Source organism: Saccopteryx bilineata, chromosome 4 (genome assembly GCF_036850765.1).
Source record: "Saccopteryx bilineata isolate mSacBil1 chromosome 4, mSacBil1_pri_phased_curated, whole genome shotgun sequence".
In the NCBI taxonomy this organism is placed as follows: domain Eukaryota; kingdom Metazoa; phylum Chordata; class Mammalia; order Chiroptera; family Emballonuridae; genus Saccopteryx; species Saccopteryx bilineata.
Genome location: NC_089493.1, coordinates 64,714,924 through 64,735,009, shown reverse-complemented (window position 1 = coordinate 64,735,009; position 20,086 = coordinate 64,714,924). Strand labels below are relative to the sequence as shown.

Here is a 20,086-nt window from a genome sequence, read left to right as displayed (position 1 = left end):
TTTTTATTTATACTTTGGTTGCTCCACTACTACTCACCATGAAAGCTGGAACGCCCACTAGGGGGCGGTAGGGACCAGGTTGATTACCACTGCTGTATAGGAAAGAAGCCTGTAAAGCCACGGCCACCATCACAGCAGCCTGGCCCATGCAGGTTCGCATTCGATTCGGAAAGATGGTAATGAAACAACGGAGCCAAGAGCTGGTGGGCCATTAGCTTTAATCCTAGCTTGCATCCAGTGGGCAAGAAACACACACAGTGGGAAAACACTTCCCTTTCCATTCAGGTCTCCCAAAGCCACTCACTTATCTGAGTTTCCTAGAATCAAAGATTTCTACCTCACCAGCCTTATTCACTTCTGTTCCCCATCTCCTTCTCTCTGCACAGACTGGCTTCTCCTCCAGCACTCCGCCATCTTGGCTGCTTCTCCTCTCCTCCACGTGGCCTTTCTCTGCTCTCCCCTCTAATGCTAATCTCAGGAACCGAGAGAGAGCAAGCTCCCAGTCTGCCCCATTTTATAGTGTAGAAATAAAAACCTTTAGTTCAATACACAAACAAGGAAGTCTCTGATATAAAGTCACTTAGGGTGGGAAAGGCTTAATCTTAAAACTAAGCCTTAGGGTATAACAACCCTGCCTGCTTACAGCCTGTCCGCCACATCCAATGTAAACTATAAGCAAGCAAACCTATATATCATATTTATAAACTTATTTGACCAACAAAGCCTTTGGTGTATATAAAGCCAGTAGCTGCGGCCACCATCACAGCTGCCTGGCCTGTGCAGATTTGCACTTGATTCGGACAAACGGTAATGAAACAACAGAGCCAAGAACTGGTGGGCCATTAGTTTTAACCCTAGCTTGCATCCAGTGGGCAAGAAACACACACAGTGGGAAAACACTTCCCTTTCCATTCAGGGCTCCCAAAGCCACTGACTTATTTGAGTTTCCTAGAATCAAAGGTTCCTACCTCACCAGCCTTATTCACCTCTGTCCCCCATGTCCTTCTCTCTGCACAAATTCTGCACAAACTGGCTTCTCCTTCAGCACTCCGCCATCTAGGCTGCTTCTCCTCTCCTCCACGTGGCCTTTCTCTGCTCTCCTTTAGCATGGGTTCCTCTGCCCCATTTTATAGTGTAGAAATCAAAACCTTTAATCCAATACACAAACAAGTAAGTCTCTGATACAAAGTCACTTATCTGAGGCATGATGGGATTCCTCATGAGAGTGCACCACCCCACATCATACAACAGTCAAGGGTGTGGGGAAAAGTATAGTCTTAAAACTAAGCCTTAGGCTATAACAACCCTGACTGCTTACAGCCTGTCCCCCACACTTAATGCAAACTATAAGCGAGCGAACATATATATCATATTTGCAAACTTATTTGACCAACAGTGTAGAATTGAACTCATGAAACATGCCATTCATCAAACTAATTCTCTTTTGTTCTCATTCTGTGATAGGCAGTTAAACAGACATGAGCAGAGCAAGGACTATAGGCCAGGCACAGACTGTCACCAGGGCAGAAAGCCCCACATGCCTAGCAGTGGGCAAAACTGGGCAAACAAAGACCTTGGCCCCAGAGTAACCTCTCCTCAACTAGCATATTGCCCCACCATACAGGTTAGACCCCCCCCCCTTAGCAGGGGAATGAACCAGGGGCCAGAGAACAGTGCTCAAGCATTAACCCTTAGGGATAACATCTAGGCCTCCATTGTGTTTCACCTCCAGGCCTAGAAAAGCAGCAAAACCAGACAAGCTAAGCTACAGCTGACCTCAGGACCAGCTAATAACCCCCTACGAGACTTTCCAATTCTAAGATACATGCTCAGCAGCAAAATGATTAAACTAATTCATAGAAATAAGATAGTTAAAACTAACAGTGGGGAATGATAAGGGGAATCAAGAGTTAAAATTTTAGCATTAGTAATAGGAGCTTTTAATTATAATTAATAGGCTGAATGATTAATGCAAGTAAAAAGCTTTGTTCCAGGAGCTGGGATACCTAAGTGGACCTACATGAGATTACCAGGGCTGCAAGCAATCCATCTTTGCACCCCAGGGGTCTGCCAGCAAAGCCTTTGTCCTCCAGGAACAGGATGCCTGCTGACCAGGACACAGAGAAAGAATTGCTAACATTGCCTTCACCAGATAGCTTGACTGGTTGGAGCATCGTTCTGATACACCCAAGTTTGCAGGGTTTGATCCCCAGTCAGGGCACATATAGCAACAGATCAATATTTCTCTCTCTCTCATCTTTCCTTTCTCTCTAAAATCAATAATTTTTTTAAAAAAAGAATTACTAACAATACTAGAAAAATCTCTGGAATGCAACTTTCCCTTGAATTTCAAACCCCTTTCCTACCATTTCTTTCACTTATAAAAAGGTTGACTTGAGATGAGATGTTAGCTGTTTAGGGTACATAACCCCTGTGTTCTCAGATCTCCAGCCATCTGGATAAAAACCTATAAAGATTCAATCCTTGTCTCTACTTTTTTCTGAGTGGTGACAGGCAGCCAAATGCTGGCCTTTCCAGTTTCAATTCCATGTTTGCTAAGCAGCTTTATGATTTGATATACCATATACAGCTGCTTAATAAGGAAAAATGAATTGTTGAGAAAACTATCTCCCCATTAATGTTCTCAGTCAATTTCTGATTTTGAATTAATAGTAAGTAGGCAATCTGTTTTGTTTTCTCCAGAGCTTGGTTCATGTGACTCTGACTCCCAGAGATGGGTTGGCTCTCAACGGTGCTCCTGATGAGTCTTTGTCTGAGAGTGAGACTGAGCCAGATCAATTCAGTAAGGCAATGAAGCACATCCCTGCTGTCAGGCTTCTTGGGAGGTCACCTACTAACCTTTTTACCATATGGTATGAGCAAAAGGTCTTTGCTGTTATTTCCCACATGGATGAGGTTTGCTGTGGGAGTTCAGGAGTGACCCCATCATGTGCCTCTGTGGTATGCAGATTACTTTGAGCTAAAGGCAACTTTAGCCTTGGGCTCAAAAGAAATTCTGCCCTTCACTTAACTACCTGGAAGACTTGAATGAAGGGCCTTGCCCAAAATGAGAGATTATCAGAGATGGCAGGGAAATTTTCTAATTACTAAATGTCTGCTCTTATCATCCTGCAATGACTCTTTGAAGCCCTCAAGGTACCTTACCTCATCCCTAGCTCAGGAAGTCTTATACAGGGGACCCTGGGTTACAATAGTCTCAACATATGACATTTCGAGTTTACGACGCTCACTCCAACAAAAACTTTAAAAAACTGAGACATGAGTGTTTCAGCTTACGCTGTTAAGGTCATACTTAAGGACTATGTGGGCAAATTAGTTTGGTTGTGCGCACACAGTAAGGCGGCATATGAGTGAGGGAGTTGGCGTCCCCCAGCACACTTACCTACGCCATGTTGGACTGTGAAACGCACAAGTGTTCTGTTTGTGTTGCTTTGTTTCGTGACTTTTGGGCCCTTATCATGCATGGCTCCTAAATGAAAGTCAGAGTCTTCAGATCGTAGTGCTTCAAAGAAGAGGAAAGCCATCATGATGGGTGTCACAGAGCTACTGGCATCACACGGAGAGGAGCTGTCTGCTGAGGACCTCATTCAGCTGGAGAAGCAGCTCATTAAAGAGGAAGAGATAAAAATCCCAGAACCCAAGAGATTTACTAACAAGGATTTGGCAGAAGGTCTTTTCTATGGTAGAGGATGAGTTGGCAAAATTTCAGGCTGAGGACCCCAGTGATGAGAGATTCAGTAATGTCTATAGAGCTCTTATGGATATTTTGTAATGCTACAGGCAGATTCTGGAGGAGAAGAAATCACCAACCTTCCCGACTAGCCTGAAACAGTTCTTTAAGAAGGTAGAGAGGCCTGCAACAGATCCTGTACCCTCTCCATCAGCTGCTTCTTGACATGAAACACCTGTTGTACAGGCAGAATCACCTCCAGCATCTCCTGCATGTTCCTTAGGCAATCCTGATTCACCTGACCCAGTATCTCCAGCACCTTCTGCAGGTTCTCCTGCCTCTCCAGCTTCCTCCTCCCAATAGGTCACTCTCTCCTACCTTGCAATGCCCCTCCCAGTGTGCAAGCCAACCACAGGAATAAAGGGAAGGATTTTTTTTACACTCATTGTTGGTCATTTTTTCTGTTACTACACAGTACAGTAATTTATGCCCTTTTCCTTTTTCAGTGGCTTAGCTGTGTTTTTATGTTCTAGATTATGATTTTACAACTGTGTTAGGATAGCTAAGTGATTTAGGCTAGGGTGTGTTTTGACTTACACCAAAATTCGGGTTATGTCACTGTTGTAGGAACAGAACTGTACCATAACCCAAGGACTCCTGTATACCTCAACCCCCCTTTCTATATCTGAACCCCTCATGCATGTGGGGTCCTGACTCTCTTATGTATGAGGAATTCCCATACATATGTATGCATTAAATTTAGTTATCTTCTCTTGCTGATCTGTCTCATATCTATTTGATTATTAGGCCAGCTAAAAGAACCATGAGGGTAGAAGAAAGTTTCTTCTTTCCACACACTTGCTGGGTACAAGTGAACTTTCTTTCACCAAACTCTAAACAAACTCCTTTGAGCTATCCACTACAACAGTAATCAAATTCTTCCTATTCCCTTAAAGCATCCATTGCAAAAACAAGTAAACTAGTGATCTTTCCTTTGCATGTAATATTTTTATATGGCTTTGGTATTTGTTCATAACCAAATTGATCACAAAGCTTTCTTTAATAAATGTGTGCACCATGTACTTGTATATGGCTGTCACACAGTAGTGGGAGATTAAAAACCTTTCCAGATTACATTTATATAAAAGATACATTTAGTTTATTATCCACTTGGTATTTTGAAGTTAATTTCAATTAAATAACTACACATGAAAAAAAACCATAATAATTTTTTCTAATATTTTATTTATAGGCTTTAATGATAGTACTATTATTTGGGAGGAATGTTTTAAATCATAAAAGAAATGGAAATGTCTGTATCAATATTTTAGCTCTACCACATCCATGAAAGACAAAATTCCCTTGGAAACCATAGAAAACTGCTCAATAAAGGTCAGATATTTCAAGAGTACAAATGAGTAGCTGTTGTATTTAAATTTAGACTTTATTTAGAGGACAGGGTCAAATATATTAATAAATAACTATTGAAGACTTTCCCTTCTACCTCCTCCAAGCTAACAGGCAATCTTTTGTTTTCTAACTGGGATGATAATAGAAAAAGCCTAAGGAAACTAGGTTGGCTAACATGTTAACTGTCAAACTGATATTTGACACATAATACCTACTTTTATTTTGCTTACATTTATTTTTAAAAATAAAACAAGCATACAAACAAACTGGGGTTGATTATACTAAAAAACAATCCTGCCACATCAGAAGTTCTGATAACTGAACAGGACAGTTATAGAAGTTAATTTAAAGTTGCTTTATAGAAGTAAAAGTTTTGAGGCTGCTGAGCTAGAAAACTCTTTTTTTTTATGAGCTAGGATACACATAAAAGTATTGCATTAAAAAAATAATCAAATAATGCCTGACCAGGCGGTGGTGCAGTGGATAGAGCATCAGACTGGGATGCATAGGACCCAGGTTCGAAACCCCAAGGTCGCCAGCTTGAGCAGGGGCCCATCAGCTTGAGTGTGGGGTTGCTGGCTTGAGCTTGGGATCATAGACATGACCCCATGGTTGCTGGCTTGAGCCCAAAGGTCGCTGGCTTGAAGCCAAAGTTGCTGGCTTGAACCCAGGGTCACTGGCTTGAGCACTGGTCACTCGCTCTGCTGTAGCCCCCTGGTCAAGGCACACATGAGAAAGTAACCAATGAACAACTAAGGTGCTGCAACAAAGAATTTTGATGCTTCTCATCTCTCTTCTTCCTGTCTGTCTGTGCCCATTTGTCTCTGTCTCTCTCTTTCTCTCTCTCTCTCTGCCTCTCTTGCTAAAAAATAACTAACCAAATAAATAAAAATTAAAACTAAAAATGGAATAAGGCTGTTTTATAATTCATGTGATAATTTGATCCCATGATCAAATACAGTAAAACTTGCCCCAGTTTTGTTTTCCTAAATATCATCTAAATATGATCAGAGAATTGTGACAGCTACTATATGCAAAAGGGAAGCTGTACTGTTTTTGCTCAATGCTTACATCATCACATTGATACAACACAAATGGTGGTGCAATCCATTGCCAATAACATAACATTCTAAGTTAACATTTCACCTTTCACTGCCTTTGTTTTTTTTCCTGGTATACTTGAAGGTATTAGAAAAGTTATCTTCACCAAACAGTGTTTAAGTTGAAAATAAGGTTTTCCAAATAGCTGTGTTACTAGGTTGAACTGATCTAATCTCAAACAACAGGTGGTGGATACATATTAAAGAACAAAATAAAGATCTGTGCCCTTGGAGACTACATGAAAATATCAGTACTGATTATACCAAGGTCAGCCATTCAGACAATTAAATAATATATTTAATTCAAACAAAAATACTTTCTAAACACAATCTTTTATTTTAAAATTCTACCTTCCTAGCAATGAATCAGTAAGTGTCCTGGTAATCACCACACCAACAGATACTTTGTTAGTGATAAGGGCAAGCTGAATTCAGTAACAAAAATATATAATTATGTATTAATATAAAGAGGCAAAGAGTTAAAATAGATTATTCTTATTTTGATTTAATTATAAAACCATTCAACTCAAACATGTTATTTTCTATAGATTTACAATATTTTTCCCTCTACAGAACTGGGAAACTAAAATAAAGTGATTCTGCACAATCAGCCATAATATGTACAAAGATTCCCAATGCCTCCAGTCATTTTTTAAAAACTTTAAACAATACCCATTACAATACCTAGTTGCTTCTAGTAATCATTAAGATTTTTTAAGTTCTGTTCCTTGAATTATATTTCGAATCTTCTCAGCATCACTTTGTACAATTTTGTTGGATGGATCAATCTTAAGTGCAGCTTCATAGTCCTGTAGGCCTATATTTATATAGCAATAATGAGCAATAAAATAATCCATAAATTCTTACTTGTGTTAGCTAGGAAATATTTTTTAAAAATAAAAATAACCACTAAGAACATGGGTCAAGACCAGTACCAGGTTTTAAATCAGATTTCTATCTTCACAGAAGAAAGTATCTCCAACAGACTGCAGAAATTTTTCAGTGGTTTTTGGAATAATTAATTATAATGCATTTATTAAGGATTTAGTAAGATGGTTATTTTAAATTCAAAAATAAAAAAACTAAGAGCTTAAACTCATTAAAGCATGAACAGAGTCAATAAAGCTCATATATCAATAACAAAAGGATATTTTTATCACCTCAATAAAAAAAATAAATGGCATCTTATTTAGAAATTCTAGATTTTTAAAAATAATTTTGGTAGACTCAATCCATACTTTATATAATGCATTAACTGTAGTTTGTGTGCTTGTGTGTGTGTGTGTGGGGGGGGTCTGTAGTTATTATATCTACAGAACTCCTTTAAAGAAAATTAGTTAAGAAGGAAAGCATTGTGGACAGATTGGTAAAAATCTATAACTGAATCTAAATCTTTACCAATAAAGCAGTGGGAAGAATTTCTTTGGGAGGAAGGAAACTTGCCTTCTCAGTGCTACGGAGTTGCCATACCATTTCAGGATAATCACTTAACCTCTCCAACCCTTCATTTTATCATCTTTAGCTCAAAGGGTCTGATGCTATTATAATTTGTAAAGATAGTTTCACAGGGCGTCATTCCTGTTTTGATATTTTTTGTCCTAATGTAGCTAGCTAGATAAAAACACTAAAAAAAATAAATAGGGCATATACACCTAATTTTGATGCTTTGGTTAGAAAAGTCTCTCCTAAAAGTGGCAGAAACATGTTTACAAATAAAATCAGAAATAATAAAACTTTTTTTTTTTTTCATTTTTCTGAAGCTGGAAACAGGGAGAGACAGACTCCCGCATGCGCCCGACCGGGATCCACCCGGCACGCCCACCAGGGGCGACGCTCTGCCCATCCTGGGCGTCGCCATGTTGCGACCAGAGCCACTCTAGCGCCTGAGGCAGAGGCCACAGAGCCATCCCCAGCGCCCGGGCATCTTTGCTCCAATGGAGCCTTGGCTGCGGGAGGGAAAGAGAGAGACAGAGAGGAAAGCGCTGCGGAGGGGTGGAGAAGCAAATGGGCGCTTCTCTTGTGTGCCCTGGCCGGGAATCGAACCCGGGCCCTCCGCACGCTAGGCCGACGCTCTACCGCTGAGCCAACCGGCCAGGGCCAGAAATAATAAAACTTTTAAAGGCTAGCGCCCATTAGGCCTTGAATGAAGAGAAGCTAAATAGGCATCTGGGAGAGAGGTGGGGGAAGAGGAATGTTGAAGATAAAACTCTGGCTACTACAAAATTTTGCTTTTGGGGCAACATAAGTAACTAACCACAATTAGTTCCTAAATGCATTAAAAATGTTAAACAATAACAAATAAGTGCTATGGCTTCTAAACAATGAGGCTTAGTTACAAATCTTAGTACAGTGTTACAAATATAAGCAACGATCATACATACATAGGGTACATCAGTTCTTTTTGAGCATGTGTTTGTGTGTGACCAAAGAAGCTCATTTTAAAATTTTCATTGGAGCTTTCTTTTTTTTTTTTTTGTATTTTTCCGAATTGAGAAGGGTGGGGAAGGCAGCAGACAGACAAACTCCTGCATGTGCTTGACTGGAATTCACCTGGCATGCCCACCAGGGGGTGAAGCTCTGCGCATCTGGGGTGTTGCTCTGCTGCAATCAGAGCCATTCTAGTGTCTGAGGCAGAGGTCATGGAGCCATCCTCAGCACCCGGGCCATCTTTGCTCCAATGGAGCCTTGGCTGCAGGAGGGGAAGAGAGAGATAGAGAGAAAAGAGAGGGGGAAGGGTGGAGAAACAGATGGGCGCTTCTCCTGTGTGCCCTGGCCGGGAATTGAACCCTGGGCTTCTACACACTGGGTTGATGCTCTACCACTGAGCCAATTGGCCAGGGCTTCCATTGTATCTTAAGTGATTCATTTATATCCTTTAGCACACATCTTCTCATGGGAAAGTTGATACCACATCACTGTTCTAGATCTAAACTTATTCACATCTTGACCTAACTCCCTCTACAATAACCAATTTTAACAATACTTCAAAATCTACTGGATGCCAAGTTTATATCTGTTTCTTCAGCTGTATCTTTTGATATTTAGAATTTTTCTTTTCCCATTTTATTGAATTTATTGGGGTGACACTGGTGTTTAGGATTTTAAATTTCTGTAACATGGACTTTGTAAATGTAATACATTCACTGCCTTTGTGACATGGTACATAACTGTAAAATTTATATAAACTGAATGCTTGGGCTTTCAATACAGTATTTATATAAAGCAATAAATACTAATCTTATGAAAAATAAAATATTTCAAAATCATTGTTTGTCAGGTAAGTTACAAAGAATAAATTAAGTGCTAAAAATATAAAATAATGGAGTACCAAAATGTCATGGTCTTAGACAATTCCAATGACATATTTTTCAGAGTATAATTTGGAATTTAAAACATTTCTATCAATTTCTTACCTTCGATATACAATTGTAGTTGACAAAAGGCTGTTCCACGTCGTACATGTGCCTTCATTCTTGCATTAGCATTGTCTGAAACAGGTGGTGTCAATAATTCTAATGCCTTACAAAACAAAAATAAGGAAAAGACATAACTTTCAAATTTAAACTTGAACAAAAACATGGTGAACATCTTAACTTTAAAACAAGCCTCAAACCCTCACCCACATAACTTTGGCTTAGCCAGCACAGAAATTTATTAAATGCATATATTTGTGTTGAACAATTTCAGGAATTGTCCAGTAGTTCCTATATGAGATTTGTTCCCTCTCCCCTGAAGTTATGATTTAGTTTGTCATTTGAAACCTCTAAAGCTTTACTTTTATTAGAAGAACGATTAATAGTATTTGTGGGTTTTTTATATTCTAATTAGATGATTCATTTATTCATTTACTCATTAAATCTTTGTTATGCAGAAAATTGTACAAATAAAAGAAAAATGAGATAAAAATATTGTCAGATATTCAGTGGTTTAATAAGATCAAAGTATAAAAACTTTGTTTTCACTATATACTCAGCCTCAAGGAGCCACAGAAGGGATTTTGCATGTGATTTTCCTTTAAAACAAGTTACAGCACCTTGATATGAAAGGAAAAAAAAAACTAGCAGTTGAGGATACTGACATATTACTAATGAAAATTAAGGTAAATTAAATTACTCTGAAAATGGGAAAATAACTACTAAGACAGACCTTTACTGCACAAGTGGTAGTGGAACCAAATGTTCTTAGTTCTACTTTGCATTATATGTGCAAAATTTTAATAAGGATAAGCACAAACTCACAACAATTTACTTATTTCTGTGTGAACTTGAACTGATATACCATAGCAATATAGTAGAAATTGATAGTGGATTTCTAATCTAACTTAAGTTCTCAAGAAACAATGTTGAAAAAAGAAAGAAAGAAAGAAAGAAAGAAAGAAAGAAAGAAAGAAAGAAAGAAAAACAGACACCATCCCTTGTCCATGCAAAAACAATCTTTTTTTTTCAGAAAAAAAAAATGTAATAAGCAAGATGATTCTGAAATTCTTCATTATTTAAATAATCCTCATTATTTAAATTTAACACACAAGGTAAGGTCATCATTTAAACAAATAGGAGGATAACAATCTTAAAGTATCATATATGAATAAATAGATATATATATATACCTTAGAAGAATCTTCGATGGCCTTGTGTAAGTTTTTTAATTTTAGGTGGCAGGCAGCCCGATTCAGATACAACAGTGGAATCTTATTATTTAGTCTTATGGCTAAATTGTAGGCATGAATAGCTGCCAGATAGTTTTCTGTTGCAAACAATTTGCTAATGGGACAAAAATAGGAAAAAACCACAATATAACACTGAAACAAAAACACAAAAATAATATCTAACATTATTTGGCAAAGGGGATAGCCTACCCCTTCTTTCTATTCCCTGTACAACAGAGACTGTAGGCTGCATTGATTGACTCCACATACACCAGCATGTAATCAGCATGACCTCATCACTACTTTCAAGGGAACACATCCGTAGTTTAAGCCCAATAGACACACTTCCAACCTCCTTGCTACAATGAGTGATTCAAGTATGGGCTTATGACTTAAACTGGTCTATTCAGAATGAAGCCTGTGACTTTGTTTCCAAAGTTAGAGGAAAAAAATTTTTTTAAAAAACTCCCCCTGCTGGATATTAATGAAGAAAGCACACAGCCCAGATTTTTGCTGAGCATTATACACCATGGGAGGAGAAAGCTGATGCCATGGAGTTATGAAAACAATAAAAAGGCAGAAGGAAACTGAGTCCTTGGTGATATGGTTAAGCTGTGGATCAAGCTTCACCTGAAATACAAGCCGCCTTTAGCATAAATTCCTTTTAATATAAATCCAGTTTTTATTGCGTTTTCTTGGTTACTTGTAAACAAAAGCATCCTAATAGACATACTCTTTCAATTCAAATCTTTGAAAATTTTCTTAAACCAGACATACATAATTAAAGATTTTATTTAAAATGTTAAGCTTTAATTTTCAATGAATAATTCCCAGAATTTTGAAAAATGCATAAATACAAGAAAAATAGAAAACACTATGCCAAGTATAAAAGTATTATATAAATAACATTTTGTATTCATCTCTTGTCAATTGTGCCACACTTTACAGTTCTAGAATATTACACATGATGACATCAAAAGTAGGCCCATAAAAGCAGCCAATAAATCCTGAGTAAAAGGTAAAATGACACCACTGTGATGTCTAAATTAAGCCTGACTCAAGTTTACATTAACTTGCACAAACTAAAAAAGCTAAGTGTATGGGAACAGTGTACATTTTTGAAATGCCTCATATCAACTAAGATGTTTTTTACCACAAGTAACATAACCCCAATTCAAACTGGCTTAGGCCAGTAAGGAAATAAGTTATTTCACATTAAAAAAGTCCCAAGGGAAAGGCTCCATACTCAATATAACCAGCACGACAAGGAAGCTATCAAGGACCCAGGTTCCTTCCATTTCTCCATTCTACTGCACTATGCAACTGCTTCATCTTAAGGCTGGTTTCCTTCATGGGTGCAAATGGCAGCATAATTCAAGGTGCCACATTCAGGCATAATATTCACAAAAGAAAATAAGGCAGTATCTTTTGGTATATGCTCCTTAAGAAAACCTTTCCCAGAAATCTCCCAGTTAACTTCTTTTCCCACCTTATTGACCAAAAGTACCTACCCTTAAAAAAAGATTTCATCTTAAAAAACCTACCAGTTTCTCTCTTCAATCTCTCCCCACCTCAGTTGGTCTCCATCTTTTTCTCTATCTTCCTATTTTTACTCCTCAGTTCTATATGTTGCTGTTTTAGAACATATTTTTAAAATTTCAACAATGACTACCTTTCCATGTTAATAAATATAGGGATAGACTATCTTTTGCTGGTGAGTTGTAGAAGTTCTTTATATACATATATAAATATATTCTGGATATTTATCACCTATATGATTTGCAAATATTTTCTCTATTTCAGTTTTTTTTCTAATTATTGATTTTAGAGAGAGAAGAAGAGAGGGCGAGAGAGAGAGAGAGAGAGAGGAACATTGATCTGTTCCCACATGTGCTCTGACCAGGAATCGAACCAGTAACCTCTGTGCTTTGGGGTTGTTTTTCACTCTGTTGATAGTGTCTTTTTTTTTTTTTTTTGTATTTTTCTGAAGTTGGAAACGGGGAGGCAGACAGACAGACTCCCGCATGCGCCCGACTGGGATCCACCCAGCATGCCCACCAGGGGGCGATTCTCTGCCCATTTGGGGCATCGCTCTGTTGCAACCAGAGCCATTCCAGCGCCTGTGGCAGAGGCCATGGAGCCATCCCCAGCGCCCGGGCCAACTTTGCTCCAATGGAGCCTTGGCTGCAGGAGGGGAAGAGAGAGACAGAGAGGAAGGAAAGGGGGAGGGGTAGAGAAGCAGATGGGCTCTTCTCCTGTGTGCCCTGGCCGGGAATCAAACCCGGGACTCCTGCATTCCAGGCCGATGCTCTACCACTGAGCCAACAGGCCAGAGCCGATACTGTCTTTGATGTACAAAAGTTTTTAATTTTTTTTTTCCGAAATTAAAAGTGGTGGGGTCGGGGGAGCGTGAGGGGAGAGTCAGACAGACTCCCGCATGCACCCGAACCGGGATCCACCAGGCATGCCCACTAGGGGGTGATGCTCAGCCCCTCTGGGCCGTTGCTCCACTGCAATGGGAGCCATTCTAGTGCTTGAGGCGGAGGCCATGGAGCCATCCTCAGCACCCTGGCCTACTTTGCTCCAATAGAGCCTTGGCTGCAGGAGGAGAAGGGAGAGATAGAAAGAAGAGGAGGATGGGTGAAGAAGCAGATGGGCCCTGGCCGGGAATCAAACCCGGGACTTCCACACACCAAGCTGATGCTCTACCACTGAGCCAACTGGCCAGGGCCCAAAAGTTTTTGATTTTGATGTACTCCAACTTTGTTGCTGGTGCTTTTGATGTCACATCCAAGAAATATCACCAAATCCAATGTCATAAAGCACCCTGTTTTTCTTCTAAGAATTTTGTAGTTTTTAGCTCTTATGTTTAGGTTTTTGACCCATTTTGAGTTAACTCCTGTGTATGATATTAGTTAGGTAAGGATTGAACTTCATTCTTTTTACATGTGGAAATCTAGTTTTTCTAACATCATTTGTTGAAAAAGCTGTCCCTTCTCCACTGAATAGTCTTAAAATGCTTTTTGAAAAGCATTTGACCATATACAGGGGTGGGATAAAATTTACAGTTGTCTGTAAAGTTTAATACAAATAACACAGATAAATAATACCATAATTTATAAACAATAATACAAGAATAAACTCTGTGTTCTGTATACTCACAACTATACACCTCCTTTTGCCAACCTCTGTATGTGAGTTACTTCTGGGTTATCTAGTCCATTGGTCGATATATCTGTACAGACCTTATATTAATATATGCACTTGGAAGACAGTTCCATTTTCATCTTTAACATAAGTTTACAGTTTTATAATGCAACAGTATTATCAGAAAAATTCTCCCAGGTTCTAAAGGAAGAAGAGCTACAATGAACAGCATTAAGAAAATCACTGTAGGATGCACAATAGCAAGAACTATAAAGTATTAAACTTTTTAAATTTTATTTTATTGATTTGGGAAACAGAGAGAGAGAAAGAGAGATCAATTTGTTGTTCCACTTCTGTATGTATTCATTGGTTGACCTCTTGTATGTGCCCAGACCGAGGATCGAACCTGCACCCTTGGCATATTGGAATGGTGCTCTAACCAACTGCGCTATCCAGGTGGGGATGAAGTATGGGGGTGTCCATGGATTATCGTCTCAGCACACGATGTTTTGAGTTTACGATGCTCACTCCCATAAAAACTTTTAAAAACTGAGACGTGAGTGTTCGGCTCATGCCATTGGCGTTGTACTTACCGACGACGTGGGCGAACTAGATTGGTTGTGCGCGGTGGAAGAGTACACAGTAACGCGACATGCTCGTGTTTTTATGTTCTAGATTATGACTTTACAACTGTGTTAGGATAGGTAAGTGACGTAGGCAAGGGTGTGTTTCGACTTACACCAAAAATTGGGTGACCTCACTATCGTAGGAATGGAAACGTGTCGTAACCGGAGGACCCCCTGTATTAAAATTTTAATGTTCATATATATATAAATAAAAGATATAAATCCATGTGAACATTACATTCTTTTTTTCATTTTCTTTTTTTTAAGTAAGAGGAGGGGAGATAGAGAGACACACTCCTGTATGCACCGTGGGATCCACCATGGGGCCTGTCTGGGGACAATGCTCTAATCAGCCTAGCTGTCCTCAGCGCCCAGGGTGAATCAAGCCTCTGTGAGAGGGGAAGAGAGAGAAAAGGGGAGCAGGAGGGTAGAAGAAGCAGATGGTCGCTTCTCATGTGTGCCCTGACCGGGGATTGAACCCAGGACATCCACACGCCAGGCCAGTGCTCTATCCACTGAGCCAACTGGCCAGGGCCAACATTACATTATTTAAAGTTCAATACTACTACAAACAACCAAAAATGGTCTGAATTCAGAAATAGTCAAATTTCAAAAGAAAAATTAAAAAATTAAACCTTTGGCTAAAAGATAGTAATCTTTGAACACAAAATTTAAACAGAGAAGCTAATAACCATTAAGTCTACTCAGAGGCTCCAACTAAGGCACTGCTAGTGAAAAGAATTATGTAAAAGTACTCACTCATTTAACACATATTGAGTGCTTGTTGTACTTAAGAGACACAGACAATTGCAAACTCTTCTCATTTTTATGAGGACCGATTGGTTTGCCTTTGTAAAGGCAGAAACAGTCTTAACTGGCAATGGCCAACGGGGTCAAACATTTTGTATAAGAGCTGAGTGTGGGAGAAGCAACAAAAGGCAAGAAAGAGTAGTAAGAAGAAGCAAAGTTGAGAGAAGAAAAGAAAGGAGAAGAAGAAAGGAGAAATCAGAAGTACTGGGACTTAGAAACTGGAATGGGGTCATGGATAGCTCTATTTTGTGTCAGTAGGAACTGTACCACCCACCTGCCCCTTAAGAGATTTTGAAAGTCTTCGTCTCTCCCAGCATCCTGTCTGGGTATAAAACACTCTTAGGTATCTCTCAAGAGCTTCTAAAGCTGATATATGTGCTTTAGGCACATCAGCCACTACAATTTAGCACTCATGATGGAAGGAGGAAAAGGATACTGCATATAAACAAAATGACAAGTCAGGCCATAATAGGTACACTGCAACAGAATATTATGGGCTGTAATATGTGTACAAACAAGCAACTGCACAAAATTATAATTACATCAAAGAAGTCATAGAATGTAAAATCTAAACTTCCTTAAGTCGGGCAAAAGGTAGCAGCATTAAAAAACTGTCTCATTTTCATAAACAGAGTTTTAAAAATACAGCAACCCACACTGCCAGGTACTCAGGAGCACTGTCCTGATATGCATAGGTTGTGGGTTCGATTCCCCAGTCAGGGCACACAAAAGAATCAACCAATGAATAAATAAGTGGAACAAAAAAAAAATCTATTTTCCTCTCTCTCTCCCCTTTCCCCTTCCTCTCTAAATTAAAGAAGGGGAAAAAAATACAGCAGCCCTGGCTGTTTCTTTCTCTCAAATCAATCAATAAAAAAAAATAAAACAAAAATGCAGCAAAACAAGGTGGATTTGGCAGATCTGCACTAGGAGTGGTCAGGTACAAGGTGCTGCTGGAAGACAGTTCTCAGTGGGTCTTCTGCATGTCTTATGTCAGATCCACTGACAGATTTTGGGACTATCTTTTCAAAGATGTTTGTATGGCACACAACCATCATTTTTATTTATTCTTACATATTGATTTGAAAGAGAAAATGAGGGAGACAGAGAAATACTGATTTGTTGTTTCACTTATTTATGCATTCATTGGTTGATTGTTGTATGTGCCCTGACAGGGGGTTAAACCTACAACTTTGGAGTATTGGGACAACACTCTAACCAACTGAGCTACCTGGCCAGGAATAGTACACAACTTGAAAGACAAAAATAGTGTTCCCACTGGTGCAAAGAGCAGATTTGTTTGCTGCTCAGTATAATAAAGACAATATCTCTCTGCAAGGCAAAGTTGGACAGGTTTGCTTGAAATCTTATAAAAAATTGTATTCCTTAAGGGTGGTCTTCTCAGCTATAGTGCAAACTTACTGTGTGCATAGCATCCATCTGGGCCCACCTCTGAATTGGCCATGTGAGACTTGAGGGGCAAAGGGAACCAACATGAATGAAGCTCACATTGCTTGCTCTGCCTTAAATAATAAAATCCTTTGTCTCTGACCCATGAGTCTCCTGTGTTCTGCCAGCATCCATTAAACTGTGGTAGTGAACCCATTATAGTTATTCCCAGGGCATGGACCCAAACCAAAGGATTACAGTGGTACCTTGAGATACAAACAGACGAACATATGAGTTTTTTAAGATATGAGCTGTGACTCGATCCATATTTTTGTTCAAGATCCAAGCAAAATTCTGAGATACAAGTCATGATTCGGGAAGCTGCCGCTAGTTGGCGCACGGGTCTAGTATCGGCAGTTTGATATATGAGTTGACTGACTTACGAGTTCGGTTACAGAATGAATTAAATTCGTATCTCAAGGTACCACTATACAAAAATATTCAATTTGTCCCAGGCTGGGTAGCTCAGTTGGTTAGAGCATTGTCCCAATACACCAAGGTTGCAGTTTGATCCCCAGTCAGAGAACATGCAAAAATCAACCAATGCATACATAAATAAGTGGAAAAATAAATTAATGTTTCTCTCTCCCCCCTCTTTTTCTCTCTAAAATCAATAAATAACATTTTTTAAATGCCAAAAGAAGCCCTGGCCTCATAGCTCGGTTTGTTAGAGCATCATTTCGAAGCTCAGGGGTTTCTGGTTCAGTCCCCAGTCAGGGTCCATACAGGAACAACTCAATGTTCCTGTCTCACTCTCCCTTCCTCTCTCGCTGAAATCAATAAATAAAGACCGGTTGGCTCAGCGGTAGGGCGTCGGCCTAGCGTGCGGAGGACCCGGGTTCGATTCCCGGCCAGGGCACACAGGAGAAGCGCCCATTTGCTTCTCCATCCCTCCGCCGCGCTTTCCCTCTCTGTCTCTCTCTTCCCCTCCCGCAGCCAAGGCTCCATTGGAGCAAAGATGGCCCGGGCGCTGGGGATGGCTCTGTGGCCTCTGCCCCAGGCGCTAGAGTGGCTCTGGTCGCAACATGGCGACGCCCAGGATGGGCAGAGCATCGCCCCCTGGTGGGCAGAGCGTCGCCCCTGGTGGGCGTGCCGGGTGGATCCCGGTCGGGCGCATGCGGGAGTCTGTCTGACTGTCTCTCCCTGTTTCCAGCTTCAGAAAAATGAAAAATAAATAAAGAAAGAAAGAAAGAAAGAAATTTTAAAAATTAGCCCTGGTGGATGGCTCAGTGCTAGAGTGCTGGCTCAGCGTGTGGATGTCCTGGGTTCAATTCCCGGCCAGAGCACACAGAAGAAGTGTCCATCTGCTTCTCCACCCTTCCCCCTCTCTTTTCTCTTTATCTCTCTCTTCCCCTCCCGCAGCCAAGGCTCCACTGGAGAAAAGTTGGCCCAGGCACTGAGGATGGAACCATGGCCTCTGCCTCAGATGCTAGAATGGTTCCGGTTACAATGGAGCAATGCCCCAAATTGGGAGAGCATCGCCACTTAGTGGGCATGCCCGGGTGGATCCCAATCAGGTGTATGTGGTAAGTCTCTCTCTCTGTCTCACAGCTTCTCACTTAAAAAAAATACAAGAAAAAAAATAATAAAAATAAAAACAAATTAAAAATTAAAAAAAGAAATTCAATTTGGCAAGTAGAACTGTATGCTGTATTGGGAGAAGATATTAACAGTTGGTCAACAATCAGCATCAGAAAGTCCAACATGAGGCCCTGGCTGGTTGGCTCAGTGGTAGAGTGTCGGCCTGGCGTGCAGAAGTCCCGGGTTCGATTCCTGGCCAGGGCACACAGGAGAAGCACCCATCTGCTTCTCCACCCCTCCCCCTCTCCTTCCTCTCTGTCTCTCTCTTCTCCTCCTGCAGCCGAGGCTCCACGGGAGCAAAGATGGCCCGGGCGCTGGGGATGGCTCCTCGGCCTCTGCCCCAGGCACTAGAGTGGCTCTGGTCGCAACAGAGCGATGCCCCGGAGGGGCAGAGCATCGTCCCCTGGTGGGCAGAGCGTCGCCCCCTGGTGGGCGTGCTGGGTGGATCCCGGTCGGGCGCATGCGGGAGTCTGTCTGACTGTCTCTCCCTGTTTCCGGCTTCGGAAAAATACAGAAAAAAAAAAAAAAAGAAAGTCCAACAGGAGAGAAACTGGACATTGGATGGTAAGCATGCAATAGAGTATACAGATGTCAAATTATAATGTACACCTGAAAATTATATAATATTATTAATCAGTGTTACTCCAATAAATTTAGTTTTTAAAAAGTCCAACATGGCCCTGGCTGGTTAGCTCAGTCGGTTAAGAGTGTTGCCCCGAAATGACAAGGTTGTGGGTTCGATCCCCAGTCAGGGCACACATGGGAAACAACCAATGAATGCAAGACTGAGTGAAACAACAAATGAATGCTTCCTTTCCCCCTCTCCTCTCTCTCCCTTATTCTCTCTGTCTCTAAAAAAGGAAAAAAAAATTAAGCCCTAGAAGGATAGCTCAGTTGGTTGAAGTGTTGTCCTGGAGTACGGAGGTTGTTGGTTTGATTCCCCAGTCAGGGTACATACAAGAACAGCCCCATGTTTCTGTCTCTCAAAAAAAAAAAAAAAAGAAAGAAAAGAAAAGAAAAAAGAAAAGTCTGACACAAAGTAAAAGGACATCCAGACAGGAAAACAGAATCCATCTAGAGAAAATTCAGAAAGAGCAAGCATACAGATATTCAGACAAGCTGGCACTAGGTTAGTCTATTAGCAGATGGCAGGGTGCTATACACAAAATTGGAGTTCAGAAGCAGAATTAACCTGAGGGGCAAGAGGAAAAGCAAAGCAGAGCCTCACTCTTAAAAGGACTGATGTATCCGTCAGGTTATAAAATCTGGCACCTGGCCAAGAGAATAAAAAGAAAATTCAGACACTAGAACTAGGGTAGGTGATATTATGCAGCAACAGTACTACAGTACTGGGTGCTACACTATAGAATTATGTACATCCTTAATTCCCTACCATCTAACATTAGAATTTGCTGTACAGGGTCAGGTATGCAGATGTGATTCTAGTGGTCCTAGTGTGAGGGAAGAACGGACTGAAAGTCTGGGGTTAAGATAAGGTTAGTTAAAAGAAATGCTAAAAATCATGCATTTTTTTGTCAGTGGGACAGAACAATGGTCCATCTACTTTATATGATTACAAGTGTCTGGAAGGGTAGCAATTAAAGTTATTTACAGATTCTGAGTCACA

General features: G+C 40.3%; 1 protein-coding gene across 1 annotated transcript in view; it reads right to left on the bottom strand.

Moving 5' to 3' along the window:
* Positions 1–4,964: 4,964 nt before the first annotated feature.
* DNAAF4 (dynein axonemal assembly factor 4) overlaps positions 4,965–20,086 on the bottom strand; it is a 44,452-nt gene continuing 29,330 nt past the window's right edge. The window contains exons 7-9 of the mRNA XM_066276194.1: positions 10,808–10,961; positions 9,615–9,720; positions 4,965–7,018 (exon numbers count right to left, since the gene is read on the bottom strand). Of these exons, the coding sequence (XP_066132291.1) occupies positions 6,906–7,018; positions 9,615–9,720; positions 10,808–10,961 (373 nt within the window). The 3' untranslated portion in view covers positions 4,965–6,905. The remainder of the gene's footprint in view (positions 7,019–9,614; positions 9,721–10,807; positions 10,962–20,086) is intronic.